General features: G+C 41.5%; 2 protein-coding genes across 8 annotated transcripts in view; both read right to left on the bottom strand.

Annotated features, from left to right (window-relative positions):
* Positions 1–9,376, bottom strand: part of dclk1b (doublecortin-like kinase 1b) — a 36,375-nt gene extending 26,999 nt beyond the window's left edge. For 2 of the 6 annotated variants that reach the window (XM_081700551.1, XM_081700552.1), the window contains exons 1-4: positions 9,155–9,375; positions 8,523–8,763; positions 7,695–8,076; positions 6,472–6,818 (exon numbers count right to left, since the gene is read on the bottom strand). In XM_081700551.1, coding sequence (XP_081556677.1) covers positions 6,472–6,818; positions 7,695–8,055 — 708 coding nt within the window. In that variant the 5' untranslated portion in view covers positions 8,056–8,076; positions 8,523–8,763; positions 9,155–9,375. Of the gene's footprint in view, positions 1–6,471; positions 6,819–7,694; positions 8,077–8,522; positions 8,764–9,154 lie in introns of all 6 variants that reach the window. The other 4 variants (XM_081700549.1, XM_027017951.3, XM_081700550.1 and 1 more) reach the window with 4 other exon arrangements.
* A 323-nt stretch (positions 9,377–9,699) lies between these two features.
* On the bottom strand, positions 9,700–20,603 carry spartb (spartin b). Of its 2 annotated transcripts, XM_027017953.3 has the most exons (9): positions 20,337–20,603; positions 18,582–19,396; positions 16,339–16,536; positions 14,737–14,875; positions 13,527–13,721; positions 13,152–13,310; positions 12,869–12,959; positions 12,627–12,671; positions 9,700–11,108 (listed from the first exon to the last, which is right to left on the bottom strand). In XM_027017953.3, the coding sequence occupies exons 2-9, from the start codon at positions 19,392–19,394 to the stop codon at positions 10,898–10,900; spliced, it is 1,851 nt and encodes a 616-aa protein (XP_026873754.2). In that variant the 5' UTR covers positions 19,395–19,396; positions 20,337–20,603; the 3' UTR covers positions 9,700–10,897. The 2 variants fall into 2 exon arrangements, with proteins under 2 accessions (XP_026873754.2, XP_026873756.2); XM_027017955.3 differs by lacking the exon at positions 12,627–12,671 and having other exon boundaries at positions 20,337–20,598.
* Between the last annotated feature and the right edge of the window lie 6,951 nt (positions 20,604–27,554).

Here is a 27,554-nt window from a genome sequence, read left to right as displayed (position 1 = left end):
CATAAAAGCACATGTTGACCAATCACTTTTGCTGACAAGGTGACAGTACTGGTTTATTTTGTAACTAACGTCAGTCACACATTAATTTTCCTGCTATCCACCAGCACAAGGATTTAATTTCCTCCCTCTGTACTGATTGGTCTACAGCACAGATCTCCCCATCTCTACATACTCTCCAACGTCACAGTGTTGTAATCACAAATGTGCCCAGTAAAATACAGCTGAAGTGCAAAAATCAACTGACAGCAGGAATAGTCTGATCTAAGATGTTGTGGAATATGAAATCTTTCAGCAGGAATGGTTTGGGAATTCTGGGAAATATAAAATGTGTCTGCAAAGTGAACAAAACAGTGCGACTGATGCCATGAGATGAAATTCAGACTCTAGACGGCAAAGGTCTCCCCCTACATGGGACTGGAGCCTTGCGGCGTTTTATTCATGGCTTATTATGTAAAAACATGGTTCATCCACCGATTATTTCAGTATTGAAGCATGAATAGGTATCCTCTGTCTCCTGCGTTCAGCAGGCGCTATTATGAGGGGCCTATAATTGCAATGATGAACAGCCGAGCAGAGGTAACGAGGGACTCCAGCAGGGCGGTTTCCTGCTGACAGGAAGCATCTGGATGGATGACACTTTCACATGTAGGAACGCGCTCTGATCCACGCGTTAGCACGCATCTTGCATTCACTCTTTTCACTGCTGGAAGTTAAGAATCCAAGGTGAAATCAAGCCAACCTCCTCGGAGCTGCCGGAGCCCAGGCAATGGTTTCTGACTAGAGCAGGCTGCATTTCACAGCATTCGGTTGCCGCTGATGATATTTAGCTGGTCTGGGTTCCTGCTATTTATCATTACATTTAATAGCATTTGGGGAGCATGGAATTACATTGATAAATCACATATTTCCTCCAAATTCATATATTCATACTGGTTTGAATTACCATCTACTATAGAAAGAAAATGAAACGCTGCTCTAAAGGAAAAAAAACCTCATTATTTTGTGCTATGTAAGGCATGCTACACATGCACATGCTACACACGCGCACGCCACACATTTTCAGGCTACTGTTTTGAATGCAGAACAACGTTTGACAAAAAAGACAAATTTTCATTCCTTCACAAACAGTTGAAAGAAGGCCACAATTCTTTGGGTAACTGTGTCTGTTCTGTCCCAGAATGTGTCTGTGTTCAGTTGAATACATTGCTAGCTCTTTGAGGAACTGTCTAGGAAGCAAACAAAAAAGTATAGGAACGTGAAATAACTTCTAATGTGGTACTAAGAACAGCTGCTATAAACATTAAGAAAACATGCAATGTAGACTACTGGAGGAATACCAGCGTTAGTATTAGTTTGGCTCTCTGAATTAACAGGTTTAAATTTAGACATTTTATAAGATTCTTTATGCTATCAAAGCACCAATTTACTTATCAAAAATGTGAGATTTTTATATTGCATGAACATTTACACTGCAGCCAAACATTTCTACAGCGAGGGGAGCAGTACCATTCCCTTCATAAATGGACCATAAGCCTTAATACATTCTGATGCAACCATTTGTTGAGGATTGTGAGGGGGAGGCAGACAGACACTAGTGAATCACCATCAGAATTCCCAGTGCTGGAGACGGCATTTGCAAAACAAACATATTTGGCAATCCAATCAGTGGCCCATATTTCTGTTTAGTATTGCTAACATGCCTGTTCTAAAATTCACTGGTGAATCAGTAACACAAGCTCAGATGTGTATCCACCCCAGTTCTGCCTCTTAAACCTAGACTGCGAAAGGTAAACTGGGCAGACTGGATCACAGAGATGAAGAGAGAATTGATTTGCCCTCCCTCCTGGATCCGCGACACAGCTGTATCCAGCCCGGATGTCTCTGTGCTGCCCTCCGGACCACTGGTTTGCACCAGGCTCTCCCTGTACACCCTCAGACCATGTCAGCGGGACACCAGAGTCCATAATTTACTCGGAGAGGAGCTCTCCATGGTTCTGAATCCACAGGACATTGATGGTGTGCACAATGCGCTGGAAAAATATACACTGACAACCGTCCTACCCAGAAATCAATGCAACACGTTCATCCTGTTTGAAAATAATTAATAATTGCCTCATATCAAGCTGAATGACTTCTGAAATAAATCATCTCTGAACTGTAAGAGAAAACACAGCATGCTGAACTTTTTTCGCATAGTTACTGAGGTTAGAAGGTGTTTATGGAGAACAATTACTTTCATTTTTATCATATGGGTATGATCTCAGAGATAAGCAAAACAAATGGAGTGAGTCCTATTCAAAAAGAAATTTGTTTATGCAAAGAGAGAAGAGAATTATTTCTGTCATTCATAATTTATAGACATATAAAGCTATTAAACTTCTGGGCAAAACATTTTCAGTCTTTAGTCTTCATTGTCCCTTTTATTTGGTTCATATATTTTCCTCATAAGTTACACACACAGTTTATATACACACCTTTATATACCTTCGCATATTGTGTACAACTTGCATATATTAACAGCAGTGCCAACTACAAAAATTTAATGGCAATGCTGAAAAAAATGATTCAGATGTCACAGTTATAACTGATATCCATTTAGATAGAGTACACAACCCTAAAGGACACCGCCAGTTTTGTAATGTCAGGGGCCGCTGACATGTTGCAAGGAAACCTTACATAAATCAACAGATGCAAGTCACCACCCTGCAATGGCGCATGGTGCTGTTAGGCCACGCCCACCCCAGATCTACAGCAGTTGTGGGAGGGGCTACCACAGGTGGCGTGAGAGGGAGCAGGTCACTCACATCTCAGACAGTTCACACTGATCCCACCAACGAGGCGCGCAGCATCCAATAGAGACACAACATGGATGGAATCTTGACAGATGACCCGCTTATGAAATGGACAAGGTGACTCATGCGAGCATATGGGAAGTAAGTGTTTAAAATATTAATTCAATACAAATACACAATGGAGGTCAAAGCTCACAAACCGCACTGGCTGATGGGCAGTGACTAAGCCCAAGTCTGAGTCAGTTCCAGTTCCACCAAAGCACAGTGATTCTGTAGGAACAGTCTAGATCAGCACTTTGATCAAATCTTGAGTACATTGAAAAAGCCTCTGAATCATCGAAAGCTTTATTTATTTCCTTCAGACTCCTCAAATTGGGCTGAATGACTCATTGGTCTCAATGATTCATAAACTGTTGTGCCATTTGGATCATTCAGCTGTTTTTTTTTTTTCAGCAGATCAATTATTATTATGAATTAATACATTTATTATAATGAATTAACTCTGAAGAGAGACTTGGAGTTTGTATGCAAATTTACCATGTGGTCCTTACAACCTGTTTGTGTTCAGATTGACATGGTTGTGTTGTGTGTGTGCGTGTGTGTGTTGTGATGTATAACACATTACTCATCCCCTTGGTATAATGTGATTGGCCAGCTGGTTTCAAAGTCAAGGTCAAACTGAATCATCTGATCTCAGCTCCTTAACAGCTTTATCAGGTACGGCCGCAAACCTCCAGCTCATATGGCTCCGTTTCACATTGGAAGTGCAGTTCTGGAGCGGCACACGAAGCAACTGCCTGTGGTAGGGAGTCATTCATGTGAATGTTCAGGAACGTGTACACGGAGCCAGAGCCAGGAGCTCAGCTTGACTGAACGGCTCATTCGAGGGCTGTCAGGCCATGACACAGTCCCACGGTCACTCAGGCCCAACTCACTTGGTGAGTAGGAGATGCCGTTAGCAAAGCCTGTGCCCAGATAAGATCCTTCAGAAGTCCTAAAGTCTGGCCTGAGTGAATCAGGTATCATAGAGGTAACATGCCTCCTACCACTTCCGAGAAGAGCCACACACCTTCTCTGCCAGTATGGTCCTGCCGAGAAGAGCCACACCCCCCTCTCAGCCACTTTGGTCCTACCGATAAGAACCACAACCCTTTTCGGTCATCAAGGCCCTCCCATGGCTAGCACTCCAACCACTACTGTCTGAACAAATCAAAGTGAAGACTAATGCATGGGGTATGACTGAACGGAGGCATGTCCGCAGTGAATGCCAAAAACCAGACAGACCGGGGGACGGTGTCCCTTTGACCATTTGCACTCACGACACTGTCATCTCAGGCACCGCGTCAGACATGATGGACGCGTAAGCTCTGTTCATACGGTCCTCTTTAAGCAGGTCATTGGAAGCGTTTCAAGATGGAGACTGAGCTACAGACAAACGGGGCAACCGCTATGACCCACCGCCGACCGCACAAGTTTCAGCCGAGGCACAGTGTAATTGCTGTGGACTTAGCACTTATCCATCCCCAGCACTTAAGCATCAGGCATGGAGTGGATCGAGTCATCACATTCACGCACTAAACAAAGAGCATGTTTGACAAATGCTCGTCAATAGATATCCAACATTAATGGCCTTCTAAAGCAAGTGGATGCAACTCTGCCTGCATATCTGGAGGAAGTCCACGCTGAATGAGGGGTGTGGGGTAAGGATATAGATCGCATCCTCCATAATGGAGTTATACGCTGTAAATGACCTGTTCTACCATAAACAAGGCATAGGGAATCTTATTACTAGAGCTGTTGGAACTATCTGTTTTATTAGTGAGCAGAACTGCCACATACCTTGATAGTTGCCATATTAAGAAGTATGGGATGTAGATTCTGACAGAATCTATTGGTATATCTGGTTAAAAAGATGCAGTTGCACAAATATTCAAGCTCAGGGGAAGGTGTCAAATGTTAAGGACAAAGATATAGCTCCCAATATACACTCCAACATAACTATATGCATCGGTTATTTATTATGTGCCATGGAGTAATGGCAATGCAGCTCATGTGAAGCACATATCAGTCCTGTGTCTGCCCCATCAGACCTGTGACATCATCAATACTGCACCCCCTCTGCAGCAGAGGCTGTTTCCTAGCAACCAGCTCCAGCAACCTCGTTGTCATAGAAACCGAAAGAGGGTTGGGGGGGGGGGGGGGATTACCACAATTTCTTCGAAAATTGTACTAATATAGAGGATGTAAGAAAAAGATTATGTCTGATTGTCAAAAACTGAGCACACCAATGTTGGTGTGTCTGAAATCATCAAAGATGCTACGAAAATGTATGCATTAAATTTTATATGAGGGAATCCTTGTTCTCAGTCCATATTTCCCTTCCTTCTGCCCAGTCTCTGATGACAGGAATCATCAAAATAATACATAATTACATGGCAAACATCATTTTTGGTATTATGAGAAACACAAAGGAGCAAACATGCACAGTACAGAAGAGTAGAAAGTAACGAACGCAAAAATAATCTTTTATGCGACTTCGCAACCTTCTAAACCTTTGGAACTGCTCTGATGTTCGTGTTGTGTGCTGAGACAAATCCAGCAGACTGGGCAGAGAGGTGTAAAAGGAGCTCTATCGCGTGAGCCGTGATAAGGGCGCGGGCCTCGTGCACGCCCGGTGGGGGGATGGTAATACACTGTCCAGCCTCCTCCTGTGACCGAAAAGGTTAGGCCTACTGTCAGAACTCACAATATGGCTGCCACCCTGTGCCTGTCACCTACTCTCCCTTTTACTCTCTGTCTCTCACTCTCTCTCATGCTCATTAATTCTCGCTAATATACCTAATTATATATTCAGTAATATTCTGTGTGACACAAGGACCCTGTGGGTGGGGGGCAATTCGAAGACAAGGTAACAAAAGGTAACTATTACGGCGTGTGTGCAGCATGCTTCCTACAGAGCCGTATCCTCAGATGGAGTCCTCTAAAAAGTTACACGACTTTGCGCAACCTTCAAATGTGCTTTCAGTGTTCACCTTTTCCTGTGAGTGTGATCTGAACTGACGCGAATACAGAGAGCCTCTGCTTCTAAATACGGCTGCCTGGGAAGCCGGCCCAACCGAGGGAGGAAAGCAGAACACTGAGGAGGAGAGCAGAAAGCCAGGACGTCAGCTGGTCCAACAGCACAGCCAAGGGAACGGCGTGACCTGTTTGTGAGGGACAGTGACGTGGGCGTCGTCTCACCTGAGAGAATCCGGGCCACACGTCAGAAATGTGGGCCGACTTGTCAGAGACGAGGGTGAGAGGCCTCGTCTCACTGTACCTCTGGTTTTCTTTTGCGTAAGACTAAAATGGCCCACGTTTCAGAGCTGGAAACCCAGCAAGGGCTTTCAGATGTGCTTGTTACACACAAAGCAAGGGCCACTTTTATAGATACCCGAAGACGTGTGTCGCTGAGGAAGTCACAATCAAACAAATTTAGATTTAAAATCTGAAAGACCAAACGTTTGTGTCTAATGTGTCCAGCGCTCACCAGAAAGACAACGGCTCTCTTTTCTAAAAGAGCCCTGACACCGATATATGTGGGCCTAAACGTCACTAAACACCCAAGTCAGCTGTTCAAGAACTGAACATCCTCATCGGGGTGGGAAGACAAGCTCGGACGCTCCCTGTCCACACCCACCTGCTTGCCGTCAACCGTGTAGAGCTTCTTCACAGCTCCCGTGTCCAGCTTGATGGCGTCGGTGATGTCACTGAGGACCTGCTCGAACGTGTGCGCCGTCTTCTTGTTGAGGAGAATGCGCACGGCTTTCCGGGGCTTGACCCCGCTTCGGATGACCGTCACCAGCTTGGGCCGGATGAAGTCCTTGTTATCCTTGGCATCCAGTGAGCTGGCCTTGGCGCTGGCCAGTGAAGTGGGCATCCGCGAAGACACGGTGGTCTTCACATTGACTGACCAGTTGGGGCTGACGTTCTTGGTGTAGTCCAGTTTCTTGTAGGGCTCTATGGAGCCACACACGTAGCTCTCACCTGTTATGCACAGATCAACGTGCGAAGCTTTAACTGTAGCTTTAACTGCCTCAAAATGCTTTAGATTCATGAACATGCTGACAAGTTAAGAACAGAACTCATACGGCAAGAATTCAGTTTATGTACTCCTTGTTGACAGATCTGATGGGCCATATATAGTGGAAATAACAGAGTCCAATGACTTCAGGGGATTTTCAGTCAAGGTTAATTACCCCATTGACACCAAAATCAGACCCGTTTCATTCATTTTCACATTCGCTGTGTCTACGAAGGCACTGTGGGGTTTGGATGGATGGTTGGCCTAAATGTTCCGCTGAAATTCTCCACTGAAATGCCAACGCACGTTTAGTATCTGGAGCAGAGAGAAAGCTATCTCTGGTAGCGGACAAACATCTGTATACAGTACAGATTTAAGTCATTCAGCTGTTGGTATGATTAGCGTGGTGTGGCTGTAAAAGACTGATTCTAAAGTATTTAGGAGCATTTAGGACCGTTCAATGGTTACACAAGCAACAAGCAAATATGTGATGCTCATTACGAAAACAACATCAGTCATTTCATTACTTCTCAGAAAATGCACAGTAAAATAGGTTATACATCAGATGGGTACGACTCCAGGCATTGTCAGGAACACGAACTGGTCTATCGTATTTTCACTCAGTCCACATTTTCACATTTTACTGACATAAACTATATATATATATATATATATATATATATATATATATATATATATATATATATATATATATATATTTTAAAAAGCGGACTGAATGTACCTACTTGATTAATTTGGAACGCGACCCCATTTCACCTTTGCTTATGGGGTGAGGGCCAAGAGTTAAGTGTGCTGAGTTGAAACGTGCCATAAATTACCTTCCTCCAGTTGGTCCATGCTCGTGATCTTTCTGGATCCATCGACGGAATATATGGTGCGCACGCCTTGGGGCAAGTGCACGTTGTCGGATAAGGAGCGCGTGAGGTCTGCGAGGAGCGCCTCGAGCGACCGGAATCGGTCCGGGGAGACGGCATACGTGATTCCCCTGAAGTAGCGGTCCCCGTTCCGGTAGAAGCGCACCTTCTTGGCTTTCTTCTCCGAGCTCAGGGCTCGCAGTGTGCGGGTCCGGTACAGGCTGCAGTGGGCGCTGTGCGTGGGGCTCGGGAGCCCGTTCGCCCGTGCGCTCCCGCGGTTGTACCTCTGCGCCTTGTCCCGTTCGTCGAAATGCTCCAGCTCCATTTCTGCAGCCTCGTGTTATTCCTGTGTGAATGTGTGTGGACAAAAAAAAATGTAAATATGCTTTTTGGTTTGTGAGTTAAGGCAACCTAACATGTCAGAAAACTACGGGCTACGGGAGGTATGACGGATTTATGAATAAGGTATGATTCCGATTTATGAATGAGGCATTAATTTAAAACTCATTTCATCCGTGTCAATTGATTACATTTATACACACTTTTTGTAATGCCTAGAATAGCCATTATCTTTGTGACAACAATATTCGCACAATTCTAAGTTACTGAAATCCGCCCTTTGCCCGTTATAACGATAACGACAGCAATCCTGGCTACTGCGCCCGGTTTGGTCGAGACTTCGTGAATTAAATGTTCAAGTAACAGACATGATCGAATTAATGAAATAACGGGACCGGGCTCTGCGTGTAATCGCACAAATAGTCCCGGGATGAAACGATATTCCCCGCTTACCTCCGCGCGTTCGGATATCCGTGGGCTAATTCGGTTCCAGATTGCGCCGTGTAACGTCTCACCGTGCCACGCGGACGGGCGGCAGAGTCGGAGGGCCCGTGCCTTCTATTTTTGTGCCGCGTGCTCCTGCTCCGGTAGGCTGCTGCTCGAGGCGACGGGACGGGATGGGCTAGCGCTCGTGACGGTGTCTAGCCCCTCACGTTCTGATTTACGCGCGTCCATCTCCGGTTCAAACGCGAGCCTAATAATAATAATAATAATAATAATAATAATAATAATAATAGAAATAACAACAACAACAATAATAATAATAATAATAATAATAATTATAAGCCTAATAATAAGTGGATTGAAACTACAACCCCTGCCTACATCTCCTTATAGGACATGCTTGCGTAGGCTAGCAGCTCGGAGAAACCTCCGATTAATAATTAGGACATTTTTCACTCATTCATTCCAAACTGTACCCATATATAAAATATATGTAAAGTAAATCAAAGCGAGGTCCGTACAGACAAAATGTGTTACTAGGCTATAAAATGCGGAGCATTACTTATTTTATTTATTTTATGGATCATGCTAAGGGCAGCGACAGGCACAGATGTCCACACCACCAGACCACACACGCTTACTTTAGTGAAGCTGTTGGATGGAGCGCAGGGAGTCCAGCTACTTTCCGTCAATCAGGAATACGAAACATACGACTGTACATTTTACTGCCTTTATAGCTGTTGATGCAAAAACATAAGCTATCGTTTTAAAACCAAAAATATGGTTAATTTGTCAAGAAAAATTACCCCTTAGAAGAGCCCCTTAAAGATCCATGAACAGGGATAACGGGACGTTTGAACTTATGATTATTTGTTTCAGTAGTTAGTAACTGGCGCATCGGTGAGCGGAAGCAGCCGTCGCCTGTTAGTGGGGCTTCAGGTTCAGACTGAAGCTGTCCCTGAACAAGCCGCCTCGGCCTGCTGATTACCCAGCCAAACAAATAAACTCTGATCCCACCCTGAATGTTCCAATTTCAGCTGTCAATAGAGGGCGCTGTTACGACCTAAAATCAATGTGCTGGTGTCTTTAGGTTGAAGACTGGAGCACCAAAACAGTCACAGGCCTGTTGTGAAAAAACCCTCGCAAAGGTGAGTAGGTCTATTACAATAACACTAAAACACAAATCTCGTGTCTCAAAATCAATATTTATTTGATTTTTTTTTTGTTAATACTTAAGATTAGGTAAAGTGCTTTATAGCATCTGCAGTTAAACCTGTGGTTACATATAATTTATAATGGCATTTAACACAGCAGTAATAAGACAGTAATAATCAAAACAATCTAGAACCACACCAAAATTAGCTTACATTGCAGCCTATATTTTGGCAATAATTCTCCAGTCATGCATCAACTTTTGTGACACACTTGAATGCTTCCCTCGATTTGTATTGAGACATTATATAGCCCTTAAGACACTTGCAGTCAGTATGAACCAAAACTAAAAGGAGAGTCAGTCCTAACACTATGTAGCTTCTTGCCAGTTCATTCACAGAGAACTTGATATAAACATTTCTATTTATTAAGGATCTAGAAATATTACTTCTAGATTCTTAGAAACATTATAATTCTATTGTAAATAACAGAACATTTGACTTTTAGTTTCTTATAATCAGACTAGTCCATAAATAATATTCCGCTCACATATCAAGCAATGACACGTCCTTCACAAATAAGGACTAAATTAGTTGAAAATATATTTACACCATACATTTTCAAAAGCTTGATGAAGAAATTAGTCTGCGTATATAAATATAGCATTTAAATATAGACATTCTAACATTTAGACACAGTAGAAATCTGTGATAACATTATTCATATTAAGGCTCTCCAGAATTTAAAAATAGATGTACCTATAATTTCCATCTAAGTCCATCTATAAGAGACAATGTAAACTAATATGTACTATGACGGTGCCCTGGTTCCAAAAACGGCTCATTAATCAGTGGGGAATATTAACTATTACTTGTAGCTGGTGTGGGAAAAGGGAAGAGAAGTTGACTTCCAGTGGTAGAGGTTTCAGTGAGCAGTGCGATCAGGTCACTGAGCCTTGACTGTAGTCTCCATTTAGAACAACTCTAAAGTATCACAGTAAAATAAGCATCCCAAAAATCTCTCTCTTAGGCAGTATGTCAGTACATAATGGAAAAGTGAGCTCTCTAAAAACACCTTTGAGTGCATTTTATATAATGACCAGAGATGCATGGATAGAAGCCAGCAGTACAGCTGTGTCAGTGCCTTGACAGTAAACCCAGGAAAACTGAATATCTTAATAAGCAGCCCTTGTCCGAGCACGGATCTTTTGTTTGTTTTGTCCGTGCCTGAGTCTATTTTTGGTCCTTGCGCTTTTCCTCCGGCCCCTCGTTCCTGGGTCCCTCCTGGACTTTGTAGTCTTTCAGTATGGCATTGGCAGTCTCCTTGCCTGTCTTTTTCACCACTGCCTTGACCCCCAGGTTGTCGATGTTGAAGGCAGTGGTGCCCACGTTAATGGCGGAGTTGACAGCGTGGTCTGTGGCTCGGCCTGCTTCTGCTCCATACCTTGATCACAGATCATTAAGAGATGGTAAGAGGAGGAATATTTTTGGGATGAAGAGCAGTGAAGGAATAGATGGCCAGAGGGTTGGAGCAGGGGTGTAAATGCATGCAAAGCCATGAAGCCCATATACATGCAAGGGGTTCATTTTTGATACTTCTGAGTTTTATATATTTTCTTGGGAGAGAGGATGCTCTAATATGATTTGTATGATAAATCACATTACCTATTGTCCCAGACATTTTCCTCTAATTCTCCAGATTTCCAATTCTGTTTTGCTATGTTACAGTATGTTTTTTTTAATAAAAGTTTGAAAACTTCAGTTTAATACATATTGGTAGCAGGCGCTTACAGTTTTTCTTGATTGCTAAAAACATTCAATGAAGCAGGGTCTACTTAATCTTTATTGCCACCTTCATGGAATATGTAAACACACTCATTGCTTTCATTCATTTCACACACTATCTCAAAACAGTTAACACAAATATATACAAAAACCTATTCAATGGGGCTGACTGACAAATTATTACCATGCATATTAATGTCTTCATTACCTGTGTGCACAATCGCTAAATCGGTCAATATTTGTGAGCATTTACAAGTAGAGAAGGTGTCTGAACACTTACTTGCTGTACTGTAAATATTTTCTGTACTTCAAATGGGTGTCAAAGAGCAAGTGTCCAAAGCACAAGAGCAGTGTGGTTGGTTATCTTTGCTAAAATCACCTTAATGGAGAAGAACATGATCCATTCTGTGATCTACTCACTAGTCTTTTGGCACATACCAGAGTTTTATGGAGTATAAGTTTTAATAAAGCAAACAGCTGAAGTGAAGGTTGAAGCTATTTAAAGTGAATCACAAATTGTTTTTGTGTGTCACCATTTAGTGACAGAGTAAATAAATGTGTTCATTTGATTGTTGGCTGTATTATTTAATAAGACTTTGCTATTGTGGCTTAATGTGCTTAATGTTTTACAGGGATTCGAGAAATTTTGCCAAGAACAGGTGTTATTTTGTCAGTAGGCGTCTGTTAATGACTGTGATTAACTGTTTTTGAGATGTGAAAATTAAGGAAAAACTGTAATATTAGTGTGGAATGAAGTGTAATATTGTAAAATATTCACATCCTCTGTTCCATTTTGGCTACTAATATTCAAGCAATACGGCAGGCAACCTATAATATGCAACGCTAACAAATTATGAAATACTGCTTAGAGTACCTTTAAAATAGTCATGCCCTTTGGCCTTACTAATACAGATGATCCACTTGTACTTTGTAAAGAAATTTATTAATGATTTTTTTTTTTTCTTAACCAAGAAAACCAGAAGCTTATGAGGGGAGTGGGAAGAAAGCTCACTGCTGTTAAGAAGGCCCATTGCACTAAATGAGAATCAGTGTGCACAACTTTATATGCCAGTGGGATGAGTGTAATCATGAATATACTGGATTATTTGCTTTAGCTGCACCATCTATGAATCAAGGGAATATTCAAGCAAAGCAAAGCTCTGAAAGGTATAGCTACTTGTTCTCATTTGGGGGTTTTAAGGTGTTCCCCAGACCCCTATATCTGTAAACAAATAGAGGGGGAGAGAGTGTAAGTGTGTTTTTCACTGATTAAAGCTTCTCTGTGCAATGTGAGTGAAACAGTGTTAAGATGGCCAAAGAAGGAAATATGACGCATAGTGTATGTAAATAAAAAAGAACATAAGAAACTTCGAGGCAGACTCCAAAGCAACTCCACAGATTGCAAATCAAGATACTCACTTATGCTTCACTGTGTTGACTGTCTCATTAGCAATGCTCTTTGCAATGTTTTTAGCTGCGACTTCCAAGCCTGTCCACACAGCTGCAAATCCTGCCATACATTTGATCAGAAAACAAAGAAAACATTAAAAAAATACTGGTCAGACTAAGAGCTAACGATCTTTGCAAGCATGTCTTTTCAGTTCAAAATAAAAAAAGGTGACGTGAACCCAATGCTGATAAAGGTCTATGACTTAATAATTTATGTAATTATTATGCCCTAAGGTGGCATGCAGCATTTCACCTTGAATTCCACTTGCCGCTACTACCATGGCACCATCTACATTGGAGCGACCTTCACTGTCTTTCTTCATGGACTCTGGGACCAGTTTACATCCGTGTTTCTTCACATGTGGGGCCAACTCCTTGCCCACATGGCCAGCAAAGGTGCAAAGTCCATCCACTGTAACCACAAGCAAAAACAAAAGTGCTGACAACCACACCACTCAAACAGTGCCCATGCAACTCCTTGAAACAGACATCGCCCTCCTTTATCCTAAAAAAGCAATCAATCATTTTTGAATAACAGTTTTAGTAACAAATGCCACAAGCTACTTTACTTTCTGCTGAAACACAGACTTAAGTAACAACATGCTCCACCATTTAAGATGCCTCTTACCTAGAAACTGGCTGACTTTGACGGCTCCTCCTGTGGCTTGCTTGGCCACGTGGAGGCTCTTGGTGACCGTGGGGCTCACATAAGATGGCTTGTCTTCAGGGGTGATGTGTTCCCTCAGCTTGGATGCACCTTTTTGGATGGCCTTCCCCGTGTACTCAGCCCCCTTCACTAATCCCCAGCTCAGCCAGGAAGCCCCTGGTAGAACAATACCATGTACCATATTTGAGAACTATTGAAGTTAAGGCTGTTTCCTTTTCTCACTAATTGTAGCATTTATATTCACATTAGTTAGCCGACTGACTGAACCTTAAGTCACTAAACTAATCTTTGAGGTTTACCACATCTATTACAGACATGACTTTTTTGTCTACTGTTTGGCTAATAAAATATTTGTCTCAGAAAGATGAATGTGCAGGTTCAGGGATAAACATATCAGATTATTAAGGGGATTTTCAGATAAAGTTAGACCTACTAATAGGTGTAGTCCTCCAATATTTGTGAAATATCAGTTTCTCAAGCACTTAACAGATTGAAGCACTTAATATTATTTTCTAAAGCTCTTAGTGGATATTATTTTGTGGATAATATCCACTGTACTTTTGATTTAAACCAAAGCTCTACTTCAGCCATGCATCCCATGTAGCTGATATCAATGCCAGCTTTGATACCCTGAGAGTCCTTAAGGGCTCAACACAAGCTGTCCTGTTTGGTACCATGTAAAGATTCCACCCAAATATAAGGTCATTTACTAGATTAATGATCAGCTTAGCTATTTGTTTTTTATACCTTATTACTTATATAAAGTTTAGCTGTATTTTGAAAAAAATCGGCTTATTTCTGAAATATCTGTTTGTAGTACAAAGAACAACTTTGGATCAGTTTTTAGACCAACAGACTTAACAGACTGCATTTTAGATCATCGGTAGAACCTGGAACGGCCCACAACTTTTTTTGGACTGTGTATGAAGCAAGAATGCTCTAATCCCTCCCATGATAGCACTAATCTTGATTTAAACAAAAGCTCCATTTCAGCCATGCCTCTTGTGTAGCCGAGATAAATGCTAGCTCAATCCAGACACCCTTCAAATCCTTAAGGGCATTTTAATACACCATGTCCTATTTGGTACAAAGTACAGATTCCATCCTCCCACAGTTTAAGAAAGCAGGCTTTAAGCCACATGGTCAATTATTTCGCCTGCTGAAGTCTCACCTGTAAGGATTCCATGCGCTACTTTCTCACTCCACTCCGGAAGCCCCTTGTCCTCCTCAGTAGGGGGCACCACCTCTTCAGGAGGGCCCATGGGCACCTTCTGGCCCAGGTTAATGGTGTCAGCCACTCCATCAGAGTCCTGACAGGGTGGGTAACAGTTACAACAAAGCATTATACATCACTGCCCAAGCTAATGTGCTTATTAAAAGCAAATGGTGGCAAAGGAAGAAAAAAAGTAAGGATAAGGCTGCTGCCTCTCTGTGCACAGTTACTCGGCCAGATTTGCAAATCACTCTTTCCCAATTTTCGCTCTCTCTTAGACCCCTTTGTACTCGCCTGAGCACAGCGCTTTGTGCAGCTGGCCAGCAGGCAGGGCACACTGGACAACAAACTGTTCTGCCAAAAACAAAGGGACTGCTTGTAGTTTAAGAAGAACAGCGATGCTTGGTCCCAAATCCAGCTTCACTGCCACTGCGTCATTTGTTACGTACCGGTGCTTATAAATTGCTCCGTGTGTTTTTCAAACCGAATGTGTGGCATAAAGGACGAGTCAAGAGGTGCATGAGGTGTGTACATTGACACTAAGCTACGGAGAGCTGAGGAGAGCTGATGAGCCATGCTGAGCCGGTTATACTCGCTTCCCTTTTCATTCCACCAGACACCTGAGGTGAAAAAAGAACCAGGGTTGCTGACACACTAAAAGCATTAAGGAAAGCCTAACTAATTAGCCTTTCACTGCTCTTCCTTTAGTCTACAATTTTCTGAGGCAAGGCCCAACACTGGGACAGCTTGCACAGCAGAGCTAATTCTCTCTTGCACTACTCTCAGGCCCAGAGTGGGACATTCTTCTGCAATACAATGCAAGCAAAAGAACGTGTAAAGGTATTGTAAGTACCAAATGAAGTGACAAGTGCAGTGCTCTGCTTTTATTCAAGTCCCTTGATTGCACTGAGTTCCAAACGGGTGTTCTTTCTTTGAAGTACTCGACTATAATCAAATCAGAGGATGTTTATTTTGGAAGCTTTCAGTCCAGTCTTTGGGGATCCCCTGCAGGCCACACGTGATCCAGCTCCAAACACAAATCAGCACAGTAATCGAGGCCTGTAGAGTGCTGCTTACCTGGTTCAGATGGATTAAGAAATGGAACAAGAAAGACAATGCCTAGGCACGTGTCATTCAATTGTATTACAATCTTTAGCATGGTACCTGGTTAAATAAATCTCTCCAACTCTCAAATACACCTGAAATCTGTGAAAGCAGCAGGCTGTTATTGAAGTAGACAGATGTATTTATGGTCAGGCTGTCAGAATAAAAAGATACCATTCATAATATTCCAGTGGTTTCTACTGCAAAAATGTCCTTCGAATGTGTAACACTAGCAGTATGCCTCTATATATAGCGCATCTATATAGAATAATCATGGCGATACAAGTTCCAGCCAGCAAGCTTGTAGCCTAGATGTTGTGTTGCTAGCTACACAATGTTCATTTATACACACCACTTTCTCACACAGCTAACCTATTTAGAAATTATTTTGATACAGAAACCTTAATTAAATATATAAATATTAAACAGTCAGGGGGTGGTGGGGTGGAGTCTCACCTGGACTCGTAGGTCTGTCATTTGGGCCAGAAGGTCGTGGAAGAGCTCACGCTCTGCGTGGGGCAGTTCTGACGCCAGCACCAGGCCTACGTATGAGCCTGTGGAGGAAGCCATCAGATCAGGGAACATGTAGACTCCCGTGGTGCACAGCAGGACCGGGGAATAAGAGGCCATCAGGGGGTAAATCCAGTCACACACCTGAAATCACACAAACCAGACACACATGAATTCACATAAGCCCGCCACACACATGAATTTGGGGCAAAGCGTGTTTTAGCGTCAGTCACATAAGATGCTTCAATTACCACCTTTCTTTGCCAAGTCTAGACAATGTTCCAATAACACTGCCTGTATGGAAGAGGAAACTGTCTCAAAACACTGTCCCTTGTACTCTGTAGCACAGGAGGCCCTGACAGCCAGCCGAGAGCTCCCACAAGGCAATGGCTTTTAATAATTAAAGATTGCAAGTCTCATCAGACTAGTTAAGTAGCTGAAACAGTGAGAGCTCCACGTACTGTCTGATTAAAGTATAGAATATTATGTAGAAAAGCTCTGGGTTCTGGAGGACTGCGTGAAATGGAAGGGACTGCTGTTAGACCGCTCTTCAGATTCTAAATGTACAAGCTTCTCAAATACAATTCTAATAAGACTAGCATGAATTCTGTAGTAAGAACTGATTGACTTCACAGTAACGTCTGTAACGTGAAAAAGTAACGATATGCTTGGGAAAGTAAATCACAAGAGCTTGATGGGGGGCAAAAAAAAAAGAAAAAAAAAGTTAAATTTGATGGAAGACACAAAACTTGCATATTTCTGCCAAAAAAAGGGATCTAAAGCAGAATATCAGAGAAATGAATGCCATTTCAGAGAAAATCTCTGGATTTCCTCCCCTATTCGTGACTGAAGGCTTGAGAAAAGCTGTGGGTCATTTCAGGGAGCCAGTGTCCATGCCACACCAATGCCTGTGAGGGTTAAACTGGATTAAAGTGCAGACCTGAAAGGCAACATCTGGAGGTCTTTTTCCCCACTGTGACGACTCAATGAGCAGGTGCACCTTCACTAAAAAAAATAAAAATAAAAAAAGGGTCTCATTTTATCCTCAGCAGAGATGCATTTATGCTTCCAGTACTTCGCTGAGGATTCAACCACCAAAAATATCAGATTTCAGAGGCTCTGCTACATAAAAAAGAGGAGTTCTCTCAGTACTAAGCCTATGTACTACGTAAGCCTCTGTCTATTGGAGATGGAGTAAATAAATGTATTAAGCATAGACAAGCACTTGTAGACTCTATGCAACATTTATATTTTATTACTGACAAACTAAAAATCTAAATCCAGTTATGTTTTGATACTCCTCTGGCATTCTCATGCAGTTTTCAGTGGTGCTCTTCTTTCCAAGTCTCTACAGTATATATGTAGTGGGAAAACAGGCCTTCTGACCCGTCTCTTTGGCAGGGTCATTTACTATAACTGAAACAAAGGGGACACAGTCTGGTCATTTCCCAGAGGCAGAGCTAGCACATGCAGTAGCTAAGCAGTCCCTTGACAGTCAAAGCTAGAATAAAGGTTTGTTTTTGTGTTAATCTTTGATCCCAATTGTCAAAATAACCACAGATTTTAACCGGAAAGTATTTCAAAAGGAAAAAAAAATGGGTTAGTTAATGATGTAATTTGTTACAAAGGTTACAAATTTTTTTCTGTCAAATACAAATACAAAATACACTGAAAAGTAATATACTAATTAATTCCAAACATACAGCAGGCTAAGCAACTGAAATGCTGCCCATCTCAGACCATGACATAGGTACAGGTCTAACCTGTAGGCTATTTTTGTCCACACCAATGAGTAATCCTCTGAGACTGTCCTTTAGCTTTGGCTTGTCACCTGATATTCCTTTCTACATGATGTGTCTGGGGGAATTCCCAGGATGACATATTTCAAGGAATTCCTAATGAAGTGAAAGGCAGTACAAGCTTACAGGACAGCTAGGACATATACGTAGATAGCACCCATTAACTCCTGCAAACATTTTAGCTCTGTTGTATTGTAAATGGAAATCAGTGCAAACCAATAAATATCTCTTAGTTCAGAATTCAATCAAGTACGATTCAACATGATAAACCTACACAAAACTGAAATGGAGTTAAAATGTTAGTGATCCTTCAGTAAAGCTATACTTTACTCTCAGTAAATTCCCAAAAACCATTATAGCAGTACGCAAACCAAACCCTTGACTTCTTACCTGCAGAAAGGCAGGAGGCCTCTCACGCCCCCTTTCCAAGCACTCACTGGTGAACTTAACCATGCGCAGGTAGCCAGGGTAAGAAGGCGCGCTCACTTGTCCATCAGGTGTTACGAAGAAGATCTGCACACCATGGGGCAGGAAAAACAGCTCCTCTCCATCCTCACCCAGACTCTGAGGAGAAACAGCAGAGCTGGACGTTTGGCTGTAAAACTCATCCCCAACCAGGGACAGCTCGCCTGTGGCGGTGCCATAGGAAATACTGAGGTGTCCATCGGCAGCTTGGGGGGAGTAGGCTGGGGGCTGATCAGATGAGAAGCCTGGCAGTGAGTGGGGAACAGGCGCTGCCCCTCGAGCTCCTGAATTTGTTTGAGCCACAGCTCCTGCAGGCTGGCTGCCAGGTAACGGCCCCTTCTGAGGTTCCGGCCTATTAGTCCTGCCTTTGGGGAGTGCTGGGTAAAGGTTTTGGGGCACTGATTCGTCTGTCGGTCCGCTGTGAGCGGACGCGGCAGCCATGTTGGTCTCCAGCACTGCTAATCGTGTGGTGATGTTGTTGAGAGTCTCCTGCATCTTCTGCTGCATCTGCCGGGCTGAGTCCCAGGGAGCACCCATGCACTCCTCGCCCCGGGAGGGCACACTGAGTGCCCGGAGGAGATGCTGCCGTCCCTGCTGGTAATGCTTCAGGGCGTCCACTTTGTGTCCTGCCTCATCCGCCGCAAGACCCTTGTTAATGCACTCAAATGCCCTTTCATAACCATCTTTGATAACCTGAAGTCTGGCTCTGTCAAATGCATCTTGCTTTGCTTTCTCCATGACTGTGAAGGCAAATTAAATAACAAAAGTGGGAAAAGTGACAATAACTAGAGACAATCTTTCTTGCTTTAGTACTTTTAATATGACGTCTCATTCAAGTTATTGTGGGGTTTACATTTACACCAATAACAATACCGTCATCGTGAAAAGATTAGCTAGTTATTTAGTTTAACTAGATGTGGTGGACAAACATACTGCTTACTAGTTAGGTTAAGTTAGCTAACTAACTAACGAAATTATACTGCGACACCATATCAGGCGCCGCAAACGAACAGTAGTCTTTCATGCCAGTCTTATGCTGTGAACAGCAAAACATTAACAAGAGTTAATGTTAACAGCTTTTGTTATGTTTTTATATAGCTAGCTCCGCGAGTTTGGCGTTACATCGTGTACATTTTATGTTTTCAAAATATGACTACAGTAGTTATTGGTTTGCTATCCTATGTAGCTAAAGCTACCTATTATCTAATAGCTAGCTAGGTTAGGACCACTGAGACAGCAAGCTGGCTAAACGTTAGATTTACAAGCCAGTTACCTAATTATGCTGTTCGGTGGTTTAATATATAATATATATCGTTAATATATCGTTAGGTTAGCTAGGTTAACTAGCTAAACACAACTAAGTGTCAGACAGGTGTCGTGTAAAATGAAAATGTCAACAGCAATACTATTGACACGGAAGTTTGAGAAACTACGCTAACGTTTGATAATCTATGACCAAGACTAACTAAACCATATCAAACCAGTTAGCCTCGTTTAGTCAGTTAACTTCAGCCTCGTTTAGTCAGTTAACCTTAACTTAAATTTAAATTCACGACCGTTGGACAGCTAACGCTACCCAGGCTAGCTAAGGTTGCTAGGTTACTATCGATGTAGCTAGCTAGGTTAGCTATCGCATTTCACAAGCGGGTTAGATAAGTATCTAAAATTTAGTTAACTTACCAAGAAATGAGCTCTTGTCCACTAATGGAAATAACTAAGCTCTTTAAATGTGCCACAAGACTTTCTTTCTGTGAATAACAAGATAAATGACAAGGCAACCGTAAGCAGGCGGTATGACATCGAAGGGCGGGTTCGTTCAATAAAACACGACTGATCAGGCTGCGCAGATTGGCTGATCTTAAGACGCCTATGTCCGAAACACCGGCTGTATGAAACACGTAGTTCGCTCCACTAGCCAGATAAAGATCTACACAGCTGATTGCGAATCGTATAGCAGTTCAAAGGGGAGAAAGCGGTACACACACACACACACACACACACACACACACACACACACACACCACTTATGTATGGAACTTAAATTAGCATGAAAGAATGCTTGAAGATATAAAAAGAAGAGAAATGTTAAATAATAACAAAAGTAAATAATAATTATTAGCATAGAAATGTAATTAACATTGTAGATTTTGAAATCTGTAATATTGGAAATGCTCATACTTGTTGTTTTATATTGCTTTGGCAGTACTGTAAATAAATAAAGTCAGGCCAATAAAGTTTACTGACTGATTATGTGGCATTCATCAGTTTTGTGAAGCTGCACTTCTTGGAATGACAACCAAACAGATCAGATCATTTAAATGACATGAGATGTCAGATGACATAGAAAAGCATGTCTACATATGAATCTACATAGGAATGTTAGCATAGAGCAAAGAAAGATAACAACCTGAAAGGGCTAAATAAAGGCTACAGTAGTTTGCATCATTTGGAACAAGCAGGCAGAAACAAAATATTGCTGTCAACTGCATCAACCCATCAAATATGCAAAATCAATAGCCTAGCAATTGGGATGGACTGACAAAATAATGCTTCTTTAGAAAATCTTAGCGAGCAAAGCTGCTCTGCCTGCTTTAGACGCACTATTGAAATATGATTAGTAAAGTGTGTGTATTAAAAGGCTTTGAAAGACTATATTTTGCAAAAACATAAGCAAATAAGACAGACTGTGCTTTAACTTCAACTCTAGAACTCTGTACGTTAGCCAGCCAGACAGTCCCACCGCTGGTCATGTCTGCAAAATCTTTTGTTTTCTCTTTAATTGACATCCAAGGGCAGAAGCCAATAAGTAGACTCACCAGATATGTTTACGAGTCCAAGCTGATCAGCCAATGAGAAAGGCCATGTTTATAGCCAAACGTCAACCGTTACCCTGACAGACATTTAAACCCATATGTCTCCTATTCAAGCCCTAAATCACAAGGCAGCAATTGAATATTCAAAGGCAGCTAACACAAGTTTTGATGACAACACAGGCACTGTGAGAGCTCAGTGAGAGCTCAATGAAAACAGTGGGGAATTTCGGTACATTCAAATGGCTATATATCATCAGAGACAACCATCAGTATCTGTACTTGTTCTCACGGTCTATGCACTAAGCTATAATTTCTAGAAAAAGAAACAGTAATGTCATTACATGTACTGTAGAAAACAATGTGTGAATTTTAAGTTCCAATTAAGATGTTTTAAGAGTAAAAATAGTCAAGACAGAAAACAACTCCCCCTCAATTTCTTTTTTTTTTAAATAAAGAAAGAACGGGAATTTTTTTAATTGAAAAATGACAAAAAAAATGAAGCCTTCACACGGCTGTTGTTTGTACGGATCCTTAGATGAACAGAACACCGTCTCATGTGCAATTACGTCAACTCTTGATCAGCATATAATACAGAGGCAGGATTTTATCATTCACATGACTTTATTACAGAAAAAGACAAAGAAGCCAAGATTATGCGGCTGTACAAAGCTTTGCGCAGCCGAAGACGCGAGTGCTGTACACAAATTGATCAACAGATGGCGCTATGGACTAAATACAAAAAAAACCAAAAACCTGGGATGGGTAACTCTGGTTGTAATTCTAAGAAAGGGCATAAACGCAGTTCGTTTTAGCGTGCATGCTTCAGAGAGCAGCTACATGATTTATTTATTTACACTGTGATTTAAGGTTGAAGCAGTTATGTAATGTAATGGAAAAACACCTGGAGCAGGTGTGATGAATGAACGCTCGATGCAAATCCGTCAGTGACAGCTGAAGTATGAGGAGTGGTTCAAGTTCACCTGGGTTGTATAATGTGACATTTCCTAAGTATATCAGTAGGTTATGTAATGTTTCCTAGGCAGAAAAAAGGCCTTAGCCGAACCATCGCTACATCATGGTATGTCATTACTGTCTACATATGTCCAGGCCAACTTTTATGCATGCTTTAATGTTAAGCCGTGTCAGAATTGACTCAGGAGGAGAGATCCACTAATACTATCTTTCTACTTTACATTATAAAAGCAAACAGACCCACACAGAACTGATGTCCATGCTATGTTTCCCATTATGCCTGCTGCATACATTAGTTAGTCCATATGACAGAACTTGTGTTTAGCATTAGCGACGCCAATCAATGTGTCAATCAAACAATGGTCAAAATATTCTACCCAAACAAAGCAGCCCATTCAAAGATCCAGAGGAGGAATTTAACCATGTGCATTAGATTTGGTTATTCTATACAGGACAACACATGAAAATGAGAGCTGTTTCAACAAATACTGAAGGAGCCCCAAAGCAAGCAAAAAGTTCACCCACGCAAGTGTGACCTCCCAATATGTTATAGTTAAATTAAACAAAATCATATATCCTGAGGCAGCAATACAAACCAAACATAGCAATAGTATAAATAGAAGAAGAAATCCTCAGAAAGCACTGGGCGGTGAAAAATACCGTATAGTATATCTTTGTAAATTGTCAAAATGGCATCATTAGGAATTGTGCACTCACTCCTAGCTATACATCTGTTTATGCTTTAAATTCTGTTGCAGAGGTGTGTGTGTGTGTGGATACATGTGCATATGTTGATTATGAGTTTGTTTGTTTTTTTCAAACCAAGATTAGTTTTCAGACCCATGCTGGTATTTACGCTTTAGGTGGGACTGGAACTCCTGGTCCAGTGGTTGCTGGTCCAGTGGTTGCTTATTTCCTTCTCCAACACAGTTGATTGAATTCATTCATTGAATTCAAGTTTAGTAAATGTGTTACAGCAGGGAAATCGCCAAACTGGTGGACACCAGCCCAGGCTATTGGGCATCCTGTTCCAACTCCTACGGTTCACATAGCATGTGATTAGTACTCATCTTAGACTAAAACTTTCAATAGTGAATTACCACTGGCATAACAATTGAGTCCAATGAGGTTTAATCCATGTCCAAAGGACCATAATATATGTTTTCCTAGTCTGCACTCTAAAGGGTTGTGGGAAGAGAGTGGTTGCCTACTGATTTAATTCTTTTCTCCTTAGATGGTTGTAACAACCATGTTACATTACTCAGACTGAGATAATATTATAAGAATACGCTATGCTTTCCTGTGTCATGATAACCAGGAGTCACCGGAGGTTATCTCTGAAATTTGACCTCCTTTTTAAAAAGGTTACAGGAAGAGTCATAGCCCATCAGTGGAACAGATGGACCAGAGAAAACATCGTGTTTGACTGCTTTAACATGGCTTCAACCCTGGCTCAGAGTAAAGAGTTTGGCCATAGTGCTTTGCACACAACACATGTGTTTGTGCACTATACTATAAACAAGTAGAAAGGTAAGGGAACAGATGACCGTGAAACTGTAAGGCTAATTGTTTGCTTAAAATTAAATGCCACCAATTTGTTAAGACTGTGCTTAACATGTGCAGCTATTTAACAAGCTTTAGCAAGAGGCATTTACAGACAAAAAAGATTTATAGTAAACCAAACTTTTGGATTTTGAAAAGAGTCTGTTGGATAGAGCAGTCAGATTATGGCCTGTAAATCTTCAGGACACGTTCTTATGAGTTTTGGAAAGCTGAGATGGAGCACCCACTTTATGGTTAATAGAAAAAGAGACAGTAATGTGATTACAGGTACTGTAGAAAACAATGTGTGAATTCTAAGTTCCAGTTAAGATGTTTTAAGAGGAAGAAATAGTTAAGGCAGAAAACAACTCCCCCTCAAAAAACAATTTAAAGAAGGGGAATTTTTTCATAGAAAAATGACTAAAAATGAGCACCCACTTTATGGTTCAAAATGATTAAATCTTGGATTTTATCCATTTACATATAAAGTCTCCAAATCAAATATTTTGCAACTACATGAGTAGTTTTGCACCATCTTGTAAAGATATGATTTATGGCTGTTGGATATGTCCTCTGCTTTCTGTATCCAGGAAAATGACTGCACATGCACAAAAGAAAATCAGCACTGGCATGTACTAAGACCACAGCGCTTTGAGAATATATTGTTTCCTTATCTGAAGGGTGTTTGAAATCTGAAGTAAGTTCATACGAATAGGTAATACGATAAATTGTTTATGGCAAGAAAATGCTCTGGGCAAAACATGAACCATGAAACAGCAGTTTAGTCCTGAAACCTTTTTCAAAGGCATCCTTGACCTAATGCGTCTATTGTAGGCATAACAGTTTGTTCCATGCACATGGCAAGCACATACAAGACGTCGAGAGAACCAGGATTGATCTGCCACTAGGAGGCAGTAGTGGACAGTAGGGACCACAGATTGTTCAAAGATCAGAATCAAGCAGATACAATGGAATCTATGTTACAGTGTTTGGCATGTTGGCTGAGGGTACATCATGTGACGTGGCCATTAAGTAAATGTTTGCCACAGAGGTTTTGTTGCAAGGGTCTCTTAACGCAGATGTCCATGCTAGGAGAGCCTCACATCATGTAGTTTGTCTCTCATTTAGCTGATCTGTCACAGCAAACCTGCTAGGAAGCTTCCACACCATTGCAACTCTAAACGTACCAGGAGATGAGTGTTGCATGGCCTGCGGCTACAGATCAAGTCTCACGTTCGGCAAATGGCTGCGAGCGGACACTCATTATGCTTAATTGTGGCATTAATTACGCATTGCTCTTGACTGAAATGCAGTGATGTGTGTTGCGTTTTGCTTTGGCACGTTTACAGCAGCCACAAGGCAGAATGCAATAGGCCTGTAGTTCTGGCACAAATTCAGCATCTCATTCATAAAACACGATTATGTGTCTAGTTTTTCTGATAAGAGATGGAGAGACACCAAATTAATGCGATAGAACCATTCCCGTTCGTTTTGGCACGGGTCACTGTTTAATGCAGTGTCCTGCATGCATGGCACCTCACAGTTCACTCTAATGACCTAATCTCAATGAAGCGTATGGGTTTGAAGCAGAATGCGCTGTAGTTGTTCCTTCTACATTTCAACATGGATTGCATCCAGTTCTAATATAAATTCAGCATTTGCTTTTTTTAAATGCAATGCCCCATACAGACTACTGTTTTTCAGTAAAGGCGTCCAACGACGTGAAAACAACGTAACAGAGGGTTTGCTTTTCATTTTGTTAATTACAGATCAAACTTTACTGGCTATTGGCTACAGAACCGATATTTCACTGCAGTTCTATAGATGATTCAGTACTAATGTAGTATTTTTTAATTTATTTTTTTGTATCTCTTTTACTTCTAATCAAGTTACATATTTGTAGGCGACCTTTACCTTGACTTGAATTGTTATGTTATTTGTCACTATTCGTTTACTTGAGCGTGGTTTTATGCTTGTCTGCCCCTCTGAAGAGGGTTCGTTTCAGCACCTGTATGTCCTACAGTGAGACATCACAGCCTCCTGCAGACCTTACTTACTCTCTCTCTCTCTCCCTCGCTCTCTCTCTCACTCTCTCTCTCTCCACTGCTGAGCCTGCAGGTCCCAACAGGCTTCCAGTGGAATGCCTTCGATCCCTTGCAAGGTTTCGGGGTCGAAGCATCAAAACCGCCTGAACACATCATGCGTTCCTATTTTGTTTTGCCTAAAATTACATGTATATTGTATTACTAAACCTTTTTTTTTTTTAAAGGAGGGCGGTGGCCTATATTTTTGACATTGATATTTTGCGAGAGCCCAGTGATATATGACAATTCACTGAGAAGTGATGTGATGTATTGCTAGTTTGGAAGTAGAAAATGACACCATCAACACTAATTTATGGTAAACAGGCTACTTGTAACTTTGAGTTGTGGATGTAAAGGATCATGTATTTTTTTCATAAGGTTAACATGAGGCCAGCATTAGATAGAGAGGCCTCATGTTTCCAAAGTAAGAGTTCTTTTCTGGTTATCCACCTGTAAGGGACCTGAGAGCGTAGTGGGCCAAGACCAGTAGAAGTAAATTAGTGTTTAGTCCCTGTATTATGCATTGTATTAAAGAGTTTGAATGGGGATAGCCAAAACACAAGGTTATGACTTGTTTGCCTTTCTCTTTCAGATCATGACACAGTGTGTTAGCTACGAAGTTAGAAGTCAGAATTTCCATGCAAATACAGTTTTACTTTTGCAGGAAATTGTGGGGAATTTTATTCATGAGGAATTTTGCAAAAACATGTAGGAATATGTTCCAAAGGGAGTGTACATTTGCCTTTCTGTGAGGTCATTTTCTGTTCCAGATAAACAGCAGTTTTAACATGATTTCTGTTATCACTTAAATCTAGCGCATTTTGAATGAGTTTATTTATTTTGGGACAAATCTCGGTCTATGTTTGAACTGGAGAGAGATTGATGGTGCAGTTGTACAAAACAGAATTCATTCTAATCTGCGCTAATGGAGGGATATAATTTATGTTGGATTAAAACCTTAATGACGCACAGTATTTAGATCTGAACAGTAAAAACAATTATTAAACTATGGTCTGATTCATATTTCTACAATCTATCTGAACCCACAATGCCCTTAATCTTGGAACATATTTTTTGTTATATCACAACTGTGCATATTACACATCAGGTTACCACATGGTATCAAAACCACAGCCAGGCTCTAATTGTTTCCACCCAGATGTGCACTTTAGTCTCTCTCTCTCTCTCTCTCTCTCTCTCTCTCTCTCTCTCTCTCTCTCTCTCTCTGTGTGTGTGTGTGTGTGTGTAAGAGAGAGAGAGAGAGAGAGAGAGAGAGAGAGAGAGAACAGCAACAGCTGTCTCAATGCAATGCCAACCAAAAATGCTAGGGGTCTTTATTTAAATAAATATAGAAACCGTAAATACCTGTAAATTCACCTCTGCACGCAACTTCTGGTGTTTTGTGGCAGTCTCATTTCAAGGTTACTTTGAATGTGCTGATTTATTCATCCTGTTTGTCTATAGGAATCAATTAAATACTGAAAAAC

The sequence above is a fragment of the Electrophorus electricus genome, chromosome 17 (assembly GCF_041902795.1).
Source record: "Electrophorus electricus isolate QZ-2024a chromosome 17, ASM4190279v1, whole genome shotgun sequence".
NCBI classification, from domain to species: Eukaryota; Metazoa; Chordata; class Actinopteri; order Gymnotiformes; family Gymnotidae; genus Electrophorus; species Electrophorus electricus.
The sequence above is the reverse complement of the archived record's forward strand: the minus strand, read 5'-3'. Positions and strand labels throughout refer to the sequence as shown.